This window comes from Grampus griseus, assembly GCF_964374135.1.
Source record: "Grampus griseus genome assembly, chromosome: 6".
Classification (NCBI taxonomy): domain Eukaryota; kingdom Metazoa; phylum Chordata; class Mammalia; order Artiodactyla; family Delphinidae; genus Grampus; species Grampus griseus.
In genome coordinates this window covers 33,881,753-33,898,226 of record NC_139000.1, presented here as the reverse complement: position 1 = coordinate 33,898,226, position 16,474 = coordinate 33,881,753, and the positions used below count along the sequence as shown (strand labels likewise).

The 16,474-nt window shown below is 42.1% G+C and overlaps 1 protein-coding gene across 3 annotated transcripts in view; it reads right to left on the bottom strand.

Moving 5' to 3' along the window:
- Positions 1-15,405, bottom strand: part of XPA (XPA, DNA damage recognition and repair factor) — a 35,856-nt gene extending 20,451 nt beyond the window's left edge. For all 3 annotated transcript variants that reach the window (XR_014296858.1, XM_082656244.1, XM_082656243.1), the window contains exons 1-2: positions 15,233-15,405; positions 10,854-10,964 (exon numbers count right to left, since the gene is read on the bottom strand). Coding sequence is in view for 2 of the 3 variants with exons in the window: in XM_082656244.1 (XP_082512370.1) it covers positions 10,854-10,964; positions 15,233-15,404 (283 nt within the window). In the remaining variant the exon portion in view is untranslated. The remainder of the gene's footprint in view (positions 1-10,853; positions 10,965-15,232) is intronic.
- Positions 15,406-16,474: the final 1,069 nt, after the last annotated feature.

Genomic DNA, 16,474 nt, shown 5'->3' with positions numbered 1-16,474 from the left:
AAAAAGAAATGGGGAAATGCTCCTAACGACATTTTTATAAAAGAAAAATATTACATTCTCATTCACATATCAAAAACAGTCTCAAAGATAATACATCAAAATGTTTGTACAGGAAGTTGCTGTTTAATGGGACCGTTTCAATTTTGGGATGATGAAAAAACTCTGGAGATGGATGGTGGTGACTGTTACAAAACAACATAAAGGTATAGTACTTAATGCCACTAAACATACTAAACATATGCTTTAAAAGGTTACAACTGTAGGGCTTCCCTGGTGGCGCAGTGGTTGAGAGTCCGCCTGCCGATGCAGGAGACACAGGTTCGTGCCCCAGTCCGGGAAGATCTCACATGCCGCGGAGCAGCTAGGCCAGTGAGCCATGGCCGCTGAGGCTGCGTGTCTGGAGCCTGTGCTCCACAACGAGAGAGGCCACAACAGTGAGAGGCTCGCGTACCCCCAAAAAAGAAAAGGTTACAATTGTAAATTTTATGTTATGTATATTTTATCACAATTTTTAAAAATAATTTTTTAAAAAGACAGTATGAACAGTGACTGACCTCATTGTTACACACTATTCTCTCCACATGGTTGCATTCCCCTGCAGTCTTAGAGTACACAGTGGGTTTAATTCTAGACTAGAGGTTGTCAAAGTGTGGCCCCTGGGCCAGCAGGATCAGCATCACCCAGGAACTTGTTAGAAACAAATTCACAGTCCCTACCTAAGACCTACTAAATCAGAAGAAGCCCTAGGGATGGGGCCCCATAACCTGTGTTTTAATAAAGCCTTGCTGGTGATACTGAAGAACCCTGTTCTAGATTCTAAAAGCATCTGATAGGCTCTGTTTTATAGGCAGCAAAGCTTAATGACCCAAATAAATTATTTTGATTTTTCTCAGCTATGCTACAAAAATAGACTGTCTTTAAAATTAACAAAGAAATCCTTGGTGGGCGTGTGCTGCAAAGGGTTCAAGGGACACTGCCCTCAGCAAAGATAAAGTACCCAGTCATAAGAATCCTGGGAAGCAGAGGGACTTCCCTGGTGGTCTGGTAAAGAATCCGCCTTCCAATGCAGGGGACACGGGTTTGATCCCTGGTCAAGGAACCAAGATCCCACATGCCGTGGGGGCAACTAAGCCTGCGTGCCACAACTATTGAGCTTGACCTTGCGAGCCTCAACAAGAGAGCCGGCGTGCTGCAAACTACAGAGCCCATGCACCCTGGAGCCTGCACACCACAACTAGAGAGAGAAAACCCCCAAGCCCCAACCAGAGAGAAGCCTGAGTGCTGCAACGAAGAGCCTGTGAACCGCAACAAAAGATCCCGCATGCCGCAACTAAATCCCAACACAGAGAAAGAAGGGGAGGGGAGGGGAGGGGAGGGGAGGGGAGGGGAGGGGAGGGGAGGAAGGAAGGAAGGAAGGAAGGAAGGAAGAAAACAGAGGAGGAACCAAGATGGCGAAGTAGAAGGACGTGATCTCACTCCCTCTGGCGAAAACACCAGAATCACAACTAACTGCTGGACAATCATCGACAGGAAGACACTGGAACTCACCAAAAAAGATACCCCACATCCAAAGACAAAGAAGAAGCCACAATGAGACAGTAGAAGGGGCGCAATCACAGTAAAATCAAATTCCATAACTGCTGGGTGGGTGACTCACAGACTGGAGAACACTTATACCACCGAAGTCTACCCACTGGAGTGAAGGTTCTGAGCCCCAAGTCAGGCTTCCCAACCTGGGGGTCCAGCAACAGGAGGAGGAACTCCTAGAGAATCAGACTTTGAAGCCTAGTGGGAATTGACTGCATGACTTCAACAGGACTGGGAGAAACAGAGACTCCACTCTTGGAGGGCACACACAAAGTAGTGTGCACATCAGGACCCAGGGGAAGGAGCAGTGACCCCATAGGAGATTGAACCAGACCTACCTGCTAGTGTTGGAGGGTCTCGTGCAGAGGCGGGGGTGGCTGTGGCTCACCGTGGGGACAAAGACACGGGCAGCAGAAGTTCTGGGAAGTACTCCTTGGTGTGACCCCTCCCAGAGTCTGTCATTAGCCCCACCAAAGAGCCTGGGTAGGCTCCACTGTTGGGTTGCCTCAGGACAAACAACCAACAGGGAGGGAACCCAGCCCCACCCATCAACAGTCAAGTGGATTAAAGTTTTACTGAGCTCTGCCCACCAGAGCAACAGTCAGCTCTACCCACCACCAGTCCCTCCCATCAGGAAGCTTGCACAAGCCTCTTAGATAGCCTCATCCACCAGAGGGCAGACAGCAGAAGCAAGAACTACAATCCTGCAGCCTGTGGATCAAAAACCACATTCACAGAAAGATAGACAAGATGAAAAGGCAGAGGGCTATGTACCAGATGAAGGAACAAGATAAAACCCCAGAAAAACAACTAAATGAGTGGAGATAGGCAACCTTCCAGAAAAAGAATTCAGAATTAATGATAGTGAAGATGATCCAGGATCTCGGAAAAAGAATGGAGGCAAAGATAGAGAAGATGCAAGAAGTTTAACAAAGACCTAGAAGAATTAAAGAACAAACAAACAGAGATGAACAATACAATAACTGAAATGAAAAATACACTAGAAGGAATCAATAGCAGAATAACTGAGGCAGAAGAACGGATAAGTGACCTGGAAGACAGAATGGTGCAATTCACTGCTGCAGAACAGAATAAAGAAAAAAGAATGAAAAGAAATGAAGACAGCCTAAGAGACCTCTGGGACAACATTAAACACAACAACATTCATATTATAGGGGTCTCAGAAAGAGAAGAGAAAGGACCAGAGAAAATATTTGAAGAGATTATAGTCGAAAAATTCCCTAACATGGGAAAGGAAATAGCCAGCCAAGTCCAGGAAGCGCAGCAAGTCCCATACAGGATAAACCCAAGGAGAAACACGCCGAGACAAATAGTAATCAAATTGGCAAAAATTAAAGACAAAGAAAAATTACTGAAGGCAGCAAGGGAAAAACGACAAATAACATACAAGGGAACTCCCATAAGGTTAACAGCTGATTTCTCAGCAGAAACTCTACAAGCCAGAAGGGAGTGGCATGATATACTTAAAATGATGAAAGGGAAGAACATACAACCAAGATTACTCTACCTGGCAAGGATCTCATTCAGACTCGATGGAGAAATCAAAAGCTTTACAGACAAGCAAAAGCTAAAAGAATTCAGCACCACCAAACCAGCTCTGCAACAAATGCTAAAGGAACTTCTCTAAGTGGGAAACACAGGAGAAGAAAAGGACCTACAAAAACAAACCCAAAACAATTAAGAAAATGGTCATAGGAACATACATATCGATAATTACCTTAAACATGAATGGATTAAATGCTCCAGCCAAAAGACACAGGCTTGCTGAATGGATACAAAAACAAGACCCATATATACGCTATCTACAAGAGACCCACTTCAGACCTAGGCACACATACAGACTAAAGGGGGGGGGATGGAAAAAGATATTCCATGCAAAGGGAAATCAAAAGAAAGCTGGAGGGCTTCCCTGGTGGCGCAGTGGTTGGGAGTCCGCCTGCCAATGCAGGGGACACAGGTTCATGCCCCGGTCTGGGAGGATCCCATATGCCGCGGAGCGGCTGGGAGCGTGGGCCATGGCCGCTGGGCCTGCACGTCCGGAACCTGTGCTCCGCAGGGGGAGAGGCCACAGCAGTGAGAGGCCCGCGTACCGCCAAAAAAAAAAAAAAAAAGAAAGCTGGAGTAGCAATACTCATCTCAGATAAAATACTTTAAAATAAACAATGTTACAAGAGACAAGAAAGGACACTACATAATGATCAAGGGATCAATCCAAGAAGAAGATATAACAATTATAAATATATATGCACCCAACATAGGAGCACCTCAATACATAAGACAACTGCTAACAGCTATAAAAGAGGAAATCAACATTAACACAATAATAGTGGGGGACTTGAACACCTCACTTACACCAATGGACAGATAATCCAAACAGAAAATAAATAAGGAAACAGAAGCTTTAAATGACACAACAGACCAGATAGATTTAATTGATATTTATAAGACATTCCATCCAAAAACATTACACTTTCTTCTCGAGTGCGCACGGAACATTCTCCAGGATAGGTCACATCTTGGGTCACAAATCAAGCCTCAGTAAATTTAAGAAAACTGAAATCACATCAAGCATCTTTTCTGACCACAACGCTGAGATTAGAAATGAATTACAGGGAAAAAAACATAAAAAACACAAACACATGGAGGTTAAACAATACGTTACTAAATAACCAAGAGATCACTGAAGAAATCAAAGAGGAAATCAAAAAATACCTAGAGACAAATGACAATGAAAACACGATGATCCAAAACCTATGGGATGCAGCACAGGCAGTTCTAAGAGGGAAGTTTATAGCTATACAAGCCTACCTCAAGAAACAAGAAACACCTCAAATAAACAATCTAAACTTACACCTAAAGGAACTAGAGAAAGAAGAACAAACAAAACCCAAAGTTAGCAGAAGGAAAGAAATCATAAAGATCAGAGCAGAAATAAATGAAATAGAAACAAAGAAAACAATAGCAAAGATCAACAAAACTAAAAGTTGGTTCTTTGAGAAGATAAACAAAATTGATAAACCATTAGCCAGACTCATCAAGAGGGAGAGGACTCAAATCAATAAAATTAGAAACAAAAAAGGAGAGGTTACAACAGACACTGCATAAATACAAAGCATCCTAAGAGACTACTACAAACAACTCTATGCCAATAAAATGGACAACCTGGAAGAAACGGACAAATTCTTAGAAAGGTATAACCTTCCAAGACTGAACCAGGAAGAAACATAAAATATGAACAGAACAATCACAAGTAATGAAATTGAAACTGTGATTAAAAAACTTCCAACAAACAAAAATCCAGGACTAGATGGCTTCATAGATGAATTCTATCAAACATTTAGAGAAGAGCTAACCTAACACCCATCCTTCTCAAACTCTTCCAAAAAATTGCAGAGGAAGGAACACTCCCAAATTCATTCTATGAGGCCACCATCACCCTGATACCAAAACCAGACAAAGATACTACAAAAAAAAAAAATTACAGACCAATACCACTGCTAAATATACATGCAAAAATCCTCAACAAAATACTAGCAAACAGAATCCAACAACACATTAAAAGGATCATACACCACGATCAAGTGGGATTTACCCCAGGGATGCAAGGATTCTTCAAAATACGCAATCAATCAATGTGATACACCATATTAACAAATTGAAGAAAAAAACCATATGATCATCTCAATAGATGCAGAAAAAGCTTTTGACAAAATTCAACACCCATTTATGATAAAAACTCTCCAGAAACTGGGCACAGAGGGAAACTAACTCAACATAATAAAGGCCATATACGACAAACCCACAGCAAACATCATTCTGAATGGTGAAAAACTGAAAGCATTTCCTCTAAGATCAGGAACGAGACAAGGATGTCCACTCTCACCACTATTACTCAACACAGTTTTGGAAGTCCTAGCCACGGAAATCAGAGAAGAAAAAGAAATACAAATTGGAAAAGAAGTAAAACTGTCACTGTTTGCAGATGACATGATACTATACATAGAGAATCCTAAAAATGCCACCAGAAAACTACTAGAGCTAATCAATGAATTTGGTAAAGTTGCAGGATACAAAATTAGGTAAAGATGCAGGATACAAAATTAATGCACAGAAATCTTTGCATTCCTATACACTAATGATGAAAAATCTGAAAGAGAAATTAAGGAAACACTCCCATTTACCATTGCAACAAAAAGAATAAAATACCTAGGAATAAACCTACCTAGGGAGACAAAAGACATGTATGCAGAAAATTATAAGACACTGATGAAAGAAGTTAAAGATGATAACAACAGATGGAGAGATATACCATGTTCTTGGATTGGAAGAATCAATGTTGTGAAAATGACTATACTACCCAAAGCAATCTACAGATACAATGCAATCCCTATCAAATTACCAATGGCGGGCTTCCCTGGTGGCGTAGTGGTTGAGAGTCCGCCTGCTGATGCAGGGGACAGGGGTTCATGCCCCAGTCTCGGAGGATCCCACGTGCCGCGGAGCGGCTGGGCCCATAAGCCATGGCCACTGAGCCTGCGCATCCGGAGCCTGTGCTCTGCAATGGGAGAGGCCACAACAGTGAGAGGCCCGCGTACCACAAAAAAAAAAAAAAAAAAAAAAAAAAAATTACCAATGGCATTTTTTACGGAATTGGAACAAATCATCTTAAACTTGTATGGAGACACAAAAAACCCTGAATAGCCAAAGCAGACTTGAGGGAAAAAAACGGAGCTGAAGGAATCAGACTCCCTAACTTCAGACTATACTACAAAGCTACAGTAATCAAGACAATATGGTACTGGCACAAAAACAGAAACACAGATCAATGGAACAAGATAGAAAGCCCAGAGATAAACCCACACACCTATGGTCAACTAATCTATAACAAAGGAGGCAAAGATATATAATGGAGAAAAGAGAGTCTCTTCAATAAGTGGTGCTGGGAAAACTGGACAGCTACATGTAAAAGAATGAAATTAGAACATTCCCTAACACCATACACAAAAATAAACTCAAAATGGATTCCAGACCTATATGTAAGACCGGACACTATAAAACTCTTAGAGGAAAACATAGGAAGAACACTCTTTGAGATAAATCACAGCAAGATCTTTTTTGATCCACCTCCTAGAGTAATGGAAATAAAAACAAAAATAAACAAATGGGGCCTAATGAAACTTCAAAGCTTTTGCACAGCAAAGGAAACCATAAACAAGACCAAAAGACAACCCTCAGAAAATATTTGCAAACGAATCAACGGACAAAGGATTAATCTCCAAAATATATAAACAGCTCATGCAGCTCAATATTAAATAAACAAACCCAATCCATAAATGGGCAGAAGACCTAAATAGACATTTCTCCAAAGAAGACATACAGATGGCCAAGACGCACATGAAAAGCTGCTCAACATCACTAATTATTAGAGAAATGCAAATCAAAACTACAATGAGGTATCATCTCACACCAGTTAGAATGGGCATCATCAGAAAATCTACAAACAACAAATGCTGGAGAGGGCATGGAGAAAAGGGAACCCTCTTGCACTGTTGGTGGGAATGTAAATTGATAGAGCCACTATGGAGAACAGCATGGAGGTTCCTTAAAAAACTAAAAATAGAACTACCATACAACCCAGCAATCCCACTACTGGGCATATACTCTGAGAAAACCATAATTCAAAGAGACACATGCACCCCAATGTTCACTGCAGCACTATTTACAATAGCCAGGTCATGGAAGCAACCTAAATGCTCATCGACAGACGAATGGATAAAGAAGTTGTGGTACATATATACAATGGAATATTACTCAGCCATAAAAAGGAACAAAATTGAGTCATTTGTTGAGACGTGGATGGATCTAGAGACTGTCATACAGAGTGAAGTAAGTCAGAAAGAGAAAAACAAATATCGTATATTAACGCATGTATGTGGAACCTAGAAAAATGGTACAGATGAACCGGTCTGCAGGGCAGAAGTTGAGATACAGATGTAGAGAACAAACGTATGGGCACCAAGGGGGGAAAACCGCGGTGGGGTGGGGATAATGGTGTGATGAACTGGGCGATTGGGACTGACATGTATACACGGATGTGTATAAAATTGATGACTAATAAGAACCTGCAGTATAAAAAAACAAACAAACAAAAAAAACAACTAATACTAAACTTTCTTTGGGTTATTTGTATGGAAGTATGTTAATATAAATGTTTCAGACATTACATGAAATTTCTAAAACTCTTATATGTTCTGGTATAATGTTATAAGTCATAATTCTAGTTATTACTTTAAAATGTATATCTCAGAAATAACTAAAAAAAAAAGAAAGAAAAGAAAGAGCTCTTAAGCTGCACCAATTGTAAGTAACTTAAGACATTAAAAAAAAAAAAAAGTCCTAGGAAGCAGAAAAGCACAGAGAAGCAACCAGCCTCTTCTCCATAGGCATCTAGCTTTTTACCAAAGGAGAGGTTCCATTGCTCCCTCAGTCAAGAGTTGCAGAAGCTCCACCCCAACCCCCCTTTCTGAGATCTCCCTTTGCAGTGTCCTAATCCACGGGGCCCCTCTCCAGTATGTATGGAGACATCCAAACTTTTATAAACCTAGTGAAGCCCATTTCCTTTCCTTTTCAAGCCCTTTCATCATTGTGACTGTCTGAAATTCTGCCAAGTACAGAAATTAGTGTCTGACTATAAAAAAAAAAAGTGATAGAAAATATTAATTACTCTCCCTGTTTTCTTCTACCCATAGAGGTCAACCACATAAAGTCTTAAAAGTAGGCTCCTTGTGCAAAGGCACCTGCCCAAGGGGGCAAACAGGTATCAAAATGCAGCCCATGACCACTTTTTAAGCCATGAGCCCTGGCCCAGGCTAAGTCAGCCCAGAGAAAGAGGGTCTTTTTCTACTTTCTCTCCCAAAGATGACACTGTGGAAGAGGTAATCAAGGATGTGACCACCGGTTAACCTGTGAGCTGGACCTGGGCAATCAGAGGCTCCTCACTCTCTCTTCTTCTCTCCTTGGGATGTACATTCTGCCCCATGTTCCCACAGTGGGAGCTGTTTCAAGGACACAGCCTTGAGAGCATATGGTGTTGTTGAGAGCGTATGGTGTTGTTGAGACCATGTGGACTGAATATGGAACTGAACCCAGTGAAAGCTTCTACATATACTTTAAGATTTGGCGAGCGGGTGCGGAGATCTACTCAACTCACAGCCGCCCAAGACAAGCCTTGTAAGAAAGTTCCCTTGCTTATTAAAACTGCCACCTACCAATCTGGAGTGCTCTGACTCTTTCTTGAGCCTCTCCCTGCCTTCCCTGTATGGGGCCAGCTTGCGAATAAGAGACACCTTTACTAACCTGCACAAATTCGTTACCAGAGTGCTAACTGCAAGCAGCAGCCCTACCGTCAATAACAGTATATGACACATGCCACATACATACCTCAGTCAAGCACAAAGGCACTACAGTAGGTTCTCAATTAATGTTTGTTGCATGACCTGTTGAATGAACAGGGCTTTATAAGCCCGTGGTGGATTCAGGAATCTACAGAAAAACAGTTACAGTGAATCTTCATATCCATAGAATCATAAGGACTTTACAGGTCACTGAATTCAAGGCATTCCCTCCTGATACAGGGTTTTTCTACAATATCCTGCTCAAGCGGTCTCTCAATCTCTGAACCCCTCCAATGCTTTGCTATTTAGAGGCAGCACTCCACGTGGTTTGGCTCACATGATGTATGTGCCAACACCCTATTTAGTGCAAAGTACAAGTTCATTATACTGGGTTGGAATCTCCCTCGCTGTTAACTGTTATCCACTGTTCCAATTCTCCCCTCCAGAGCAAATCGCAGTAAGTATAATCTGTCGTCCACAGAGGAATACTTCTTGCATTTGCAGGCAGCTGCAGTGTTTCTAAGTTAAACGTATCCAGTTTTGACAACTGTTCCTCACATGCCAATTTCAATATTTCCATTTTGACCACCCTGTTTTGGACATATACACTTGTCAATAGCCCTCATAAAATATGGCACCCAATATACACAGTGGAATATTACTCAGTCATAAAAAGAAACGAAACTGAGTTATTTGTAGTGAGGTATATGGATCTAGAGTCTGTGATACAGAGTGAAGTAAGTCAGAAGGAGAAAAACAAATACCATATGCTAACACGTATATATGGAATCTAAAAAAAAAAAAAAGGTTCTGAAGAACCTAAGGACTGGACAGGAATAGAGACGCAGACGTAGAGAATGGACTTGAGAACACGGGGAGGGAGATGGGTAAGCTGGGACGAAGTGAGAGAGTGGCATGGACATGTATACACTACCAAATGTAAAATAGATAGCTAGTGGGAAGCAGCCCATAGCACAGGGAGATCAGCTCAGTGCTTTGTGACCACCTAGAGGGGTGGGATAGGGAGGGTGGGAGGGAGATGCAAGAGGGAGGAGATATGGGGATATATGCATATATATAGCTGATTCACTTTGTTATAAAGCAGAAACTAACACACCATTGTAAAACAATTATACTCCAATAAAGATATTAAAAAAAAAAAAAGGCACCCAAACTGAAAATAAGTATTTTAATCCTTCAGGTGTCAGCTTCTGAAAACAACAGTTTAGACACACACAGAAGAGAACAGGATTATTACCTACCTTGATGAATACACAACACTTCTAATGCTACAACCAAAACTGGAATAGCTTTTTTAAGCTGTTATATTCCACTACTGGCTTCAAACTTATGATCAAGTAAAACTATCTTTTTCAAAGAGTGTGAAAGTACCCTCATCCAGAGGATGGATGGATATAGATATATGTGATTTACCAAAACTTTAACCTTACATAATATTTTATTATTCTTTTTATGCCAGACCTATCTTGTACTTTACAGACCACTTTTTTTTCTCTAAACATAAAGAAAAGACCTAAAGTTTATCTCTTGCATTCAAGTCCCTCATTTCAGCCTATCAAGATACTTCTAAGTATTTATTCTATCAGCCTGCCTATTATAAAACAGAGAGCATCAACCCTAAGTACACAAACGACATGTTAAATGAATCACTGCCAAATCTGTTTCATTTTTAATCTACTAGCAAAACTGCCAAATTTTATCACTCTTATAAAGCCAACCTGCTCAGTGACTAGACTAAATGTGGCATTTTCTAGCATCACTTTGCAAAGAATTATGCATGTTACTCAAAATGACCAACCTAGGTATCTATTTTCTGAAAACACACTTTACCTGGTTGATGAACAACTTTTCCAGTTGTATGTTCTTCTTCCTCCTCCTCTTCCAGAATGAAGCCTCCTCTTGTGTCAATTATCTTCGGGGCTGCTTTTACATTAGCCATGCCTACAAAAAGTAAGAGTGGTCAACAAATGAACTAGGTAAGCCCTTATGTTCCCTTGTGCATAAACAGGAACTTTTAAAAATTTAATATATATCAAACAAGACAAGGATGTCCACTATACCACTTCTATTCAACATTATAATGAAGGTCCCAGCCACTGTACTACGGCAAGAAAACAAGACAGGCATAAAGGCTGGAAAGAAAACAGTATTCACAGATGATGTGATTATGTATACAGAATATCCAAAAGAATCTACAATTAGAATTAAGAAATAATACCTAGGAACAGGTGTGTAAAACCTCTACACTGAAAACACCACTAAGAGAAATCTAAGTCAATTCTCCCCAGATTTACCTAAAGATTCAATGTGATTCCATTCAAAACCCCAGCAGTGGCGGGGGGGGGGGGGGGGGGGCGGGGGGAGGGACGCACGTACGTGCGTGTGTGTGTGTGTGTGTGTGTGTGTGCGCGCGCGCACACAGGCACACTCACGAGGGGGAGGAGCAATGGGCGCTGACAAGCTGATCTAACATTTATATGTAAATACAAAGAACACACAATAGCCAAGATAATCCTGAACAAAACTGGAGGATTTACACTACCAGGTTTAAAGATTTACTACAAAGCTTCAGTAATTATGACAGTATAGTACTAAATCAAAGGGGCCAATTTATTGATAGTAAAAGAGAGAGTCCTGAAATAGACCTACACATATTTGGTCACTTAACTTACAGCAAAGGCTCCAAGACAATTCAGTGAGAAAAAGATAATATTTTCAATAAATGATGCTAGGATTTATGACAAAGGTACTACAAAACAGTGAGGAAAAGATGGTTATTTCAATAAATGAACTTTGACTCTACCTCATACAATATACACAAAACAATTTTTAAATGGATCATAGTCTTGAATGTAAAGGGTAAAAGGTAAAACAATAAAGCTTCTAGAAGAGAACATTGGAGAATAACTCAATGAACTTGAGGTATCCAGAAACTTCTTCAACATGACACAAACGTATTAACCGTAAGAGAAAAACTGCAAATTGAACTTGATTAAAACTAAGAACCTGGGCTTCCCTGGTGGCGCAGTGGTTGAGAGTCCGCCTGCCGATGCAGGGGACAAGGGTTCGTGCCCCGGTCCGGGAAGATCCCACATGCCGCGGGGCGGCTGGGCCCGTGAGCCATGGCCGCTGAGCCTGCGCGTCCGGAGCCTGTGCTCCGTTGGCAACGGGAGAGGCCACAACAGTGAGAGGCCCGCCTACCGCAAAAAAAAAAAAAAAAACTAAGAACCTCTATTCATCAAAAGACACCATTATGAGAGTAAAAAGACAAGATACAAATCGGGAGAAGCTATTTGCAATATGTATATCTGACAAAAGACTTATCCAGAATACGTAATGAAATCCTATAAACCAGTGAAAGACAAATAGCCCAACTTAAAAAAAGGGAAAAGACCTGAAGAGAAACTTCACAAGTGAAGATATGCAAACAGCTAGTAACCACATGAAAAAGGTCTCATCATCATAAGTAATTAGGAAAATACAAATTAAAACCATACTGAAATATCACCATTCCCACCAGAATACTCAAAATGAAGAAGACTGATAATACCAGGTGATGAGGGTGTGGAGCACCTGGGACTATCACTCACGGCTGGTAAGATTTTAAATTCATATAATCATTGTTCGGCAATGCCTGCTACAGTTAAAATACACATCTCCCCTATAACCCAGAATTCCATCTCTAGGCATGTACACAATAGAAATGAGTGCGTATGTCTACCGTAAGACGTATCAAAAATGCTCACAAATGTTTTCCTCGTAACAGCCCCAAACTGGAAACAACCCAAATTTCCATCGAAAGGAAAATGGAAAAACTACGGTATAACAACCTAAAAGAGTACTACAGAACATATAAATGAACAAACTACCAACACATGCAACAACATGGATGAATCTCTCAGGTATTATGTTGAGCAAAAGAAGCCAGTTACCGTATGATTCCATTTATATGATGTTCAAAAACAGACAGTACTAATCAAATGGTCGGAATGATAGTTACTTCTGAGGGTGAATGGTTGACTAAGAACTGCCATTAGGGAAACTTCTAAGGTTCTGGAAGTGTCTGTACAGTATATTGATTGCTGCGGTATTGACATGAGTATTCACATAGGTCAAATTCAGATAAGTGCATTTTACATTAATGTATGAATGTTATAACTAATTTTTAAAGACAAATTTAGTAGGTATTATCTTGCTTAAGTCTAAACTCCCCTTCTCTGGCCTCAATTTATTAAATAAAGGAATTAGAGTATAAGCCTGTTTATACAGTTAACAGCAATTCTCATATTCTACTACATTGTCTGTCCATCTCTCTACATCCCTTCATTAGACTGAGTGCTTTTATCTCCGTAATTCTGAAAAATAGTTAAGCATTCCACGAATATTTACTGACTGGATAGAAATCAATGAATGTATCAGAATATGATTTTGATTTCATGAATAGTGTAGCAAATGATTAGAATGATCATTCATGAGTGCAGTAAGAATTAAGAAGGGAAGCTGGAGTAATCAAGACCATAATCTGAGCAGGATCCTGAACAATGGTAAATCATGCCAAAAACAAAGCCCAATTTCTCTCTACTGCTATGCCTTGTTTGTTCCCCAGGCCCTTAGCACTACTCTTAGCAACACATTCCACGCAAGTTCTTCTCAGTTTTTTCATGGCATGTCATAGCACACACAGAAAATGAAAACTGTACAGTACACTGAAATAAAAGTACTACAAAGATTAAAAATCTCAGCACCTACCCAACTCTTGAAGCACTGCAGGTTGTATACAATGCTGTAACACAGTTCAGTTCTTTGGCAAATACCTAAGAAATCTAACAAAATATTCATGCTACCTTGCTTTCCATTATCAGACATTTAGTTTAATACCACTTTATGCTCTATTTCGCACCCGTGTTCCACGGTCTTTTAGTACAGATCTAGAAACCTTTATGGAATAATGAATATGAATTAATCAATGCAGATGGACAACTTTTTGTCCTGACCCTAGAATGCTTCAAGTTGGGAAAGGAATAAAAGAAAACCACTATAAAGCAGAAAGGATGAGACCGGAACCATTAAAACTGGTTGCAATTTGCAGATTCAGTGTCAGTATGAATATCAAGACACGCAGCTCGCTCTTTTCACTCATCCTTACTTCTGGCTGATGAAAAAGGGTAGTGGATGACACAGCTCTGACCGTGCTCAACTGCTCACACAGTATGGATATAGGCTTAGGAACACCTGTGCTTCACATTATAGAGGTGGTCCTGAAGAACCACGTGTCAACCAAACTGTATTTCCCTGAGGAAAATTATTAGTTGACCCCACTGGAGAATTACATGATACACACATACATGATAGGCAAAGAGACAAATAAGCCGCCAAGGGCTGCCCTAAGAAAAGGGAAAGATGAAATCCAAACAAGAATAACAGCCTTTCTTCCTATGGGTGAGAGAGATGCCTAGTATAGCAGAGGCAGCTGGAGAGCAAGGAAAGGCCCCGAACCCAGGGTCAGATGACCCGAGTTCTAGTCCTGATTAGCCTTTGCACTTACTGGGATGCACCTGAGCAAACCCCCTTTCCTTTTCTGATCCTGTTACCACCTCAGTAAAACAAGGATACCAAACCCTGTCCTAATTATTTTCTCACAGGTTAGCTGTGAGAATCAAATCAGCCAATTTGAAAAACGTGAAGCACAACAGGTGCCATTCTGTTAGCCCCACGAAGGCAGCAGCTAACGTCTGTTTGCTCCCAGCACGGAGCAAGCACTGTGCCGGTTACGGAATATGCACTCAATCACCCTGTGTTAAACGGATGACTGAGGGAAGCTGGTGCAGGACCACTAGTTAAATGTGTTACAAGGTCTAAAAGCTTTACACAAAAACCACCCCTGGGACCGGTGGAAGCTGCAGGAAGAGAGCAGAAAGGGAGAGCTGAGGCACTGGCTGGCATTTCCTGACGGCGAGGGCGGCTGCATTCCCAAGCTAAGGACCGCCCAGGAGCAGGGAGGAAAGGCCAGGGCTGGGAGTCAGGAGTCGCCCTGTGGTCTCGGACAGCCCACTGTGACAAGGCCCGCTGAGCGGATCCCACCCCCACCCCCCGCACCTGGGACTGCGGGAGGGTCTGCGCGGAAACGCTAAGGGAGTGCACGCCACACCCAAGACGCTGCCCCCGGTCCGCAAAGAAAGAGAAGGGGCAAACGCCGCCCGGGCCCAAACCTCCGGTAGCCGCAGCCGCTGTCGCCGGGTAAGGCCGGGCCGCCAGCCGGGCCTGGCGCAGCATCAGCGCCCGCTGCCGCTTCCGCTCGATGCTCGCCCGCACCGCGGCAGACAGCTCCGCCGGCTGTTCTGAAACCGCCGGCTCAGACGAAGCTCCCCCGGCGGCCGCCATCTCCGTGCTCCCCCAAGGACTGTAGCTCTAGCCCCGCGCATGCGCATTGGCTACCCGAAGCGTGCCCAAGCCCCGCCGGCGCCGGCACCGCCTCCGCGCCTGCTCCACGGCTCAGCCTCCGACAAGGAGAGCGCCTGCGCAATTTGAGAAGCACGTGGGAAAGGGAGGGGCGGCGGGCGGAGTCTGCGCACGCGTCGCCGCGGGGAATATTGGCCAGCTTGTAACCCAGGGGGAGGGCCTTGGCAGAGATCGGTGATGGTCCTCTTTAAAATAATAGTTTCGCTTGGTGGTTCAGAATATGGACTTTGGAGTCAGACTTGGGTTAAATCCTATCTCTAACACTTGCCATCTGCGTGACTTCAGCAAGTTATTTAACCTGAGTTCAGTTTCTTCAGTAGTAAATGAGGATAATTACGGAACCACTTCCATGGTTGTTGGGAAGATTGGATGTAGCCTTTCAGCACAATGCCTGGCACATAAAAAGCTTTCAAAAATTATGGCAGGACTTCCCTTGCAGTCCAGAGGTTAAGACTCGGTGCTTCCAATGCAGGGGGCGCGAGTTCCAAACCTGGTTGGGGAACTAAGATCCCGCATGCCAGCAGCACAGCCAAAAAATGTAAAATGAAATAATAAAATAAAATGGCAGCTAGTAGTAATAGTAGTGCCAATCAAGAGAGATCCATAGATGATTGGTCTGACTACTTACAACACCTGGCCTAGATTCGAAATGAGAGCGCCTGGGTTTAAACTCTCACTTGCTGTGACATCAGGCAAATGCAGCACCAGGTTCCAAAGGCTGGTATGCTTGAGCTCGGCTGTCTTCTTTTCCTTGGAATATTTCTTCAGTGTGGATGAGCTGCCACCAGGTAGACAGTGGGTTAGGATTTGGGCCAAATCCTGACTTCCTAAACATGTGGCAAATGAAGCAAAAGAAACACTGCATAATTTTCTAAAAATGTATGTTTTTTCTTTTTTTTTTCAACTCTTCTGTTTTTTTCTTTATTACAAATAAAACCTAACTGAAGCCAGAAAACATTAAGTTCTAATTACTACATATACCATTTGGGACT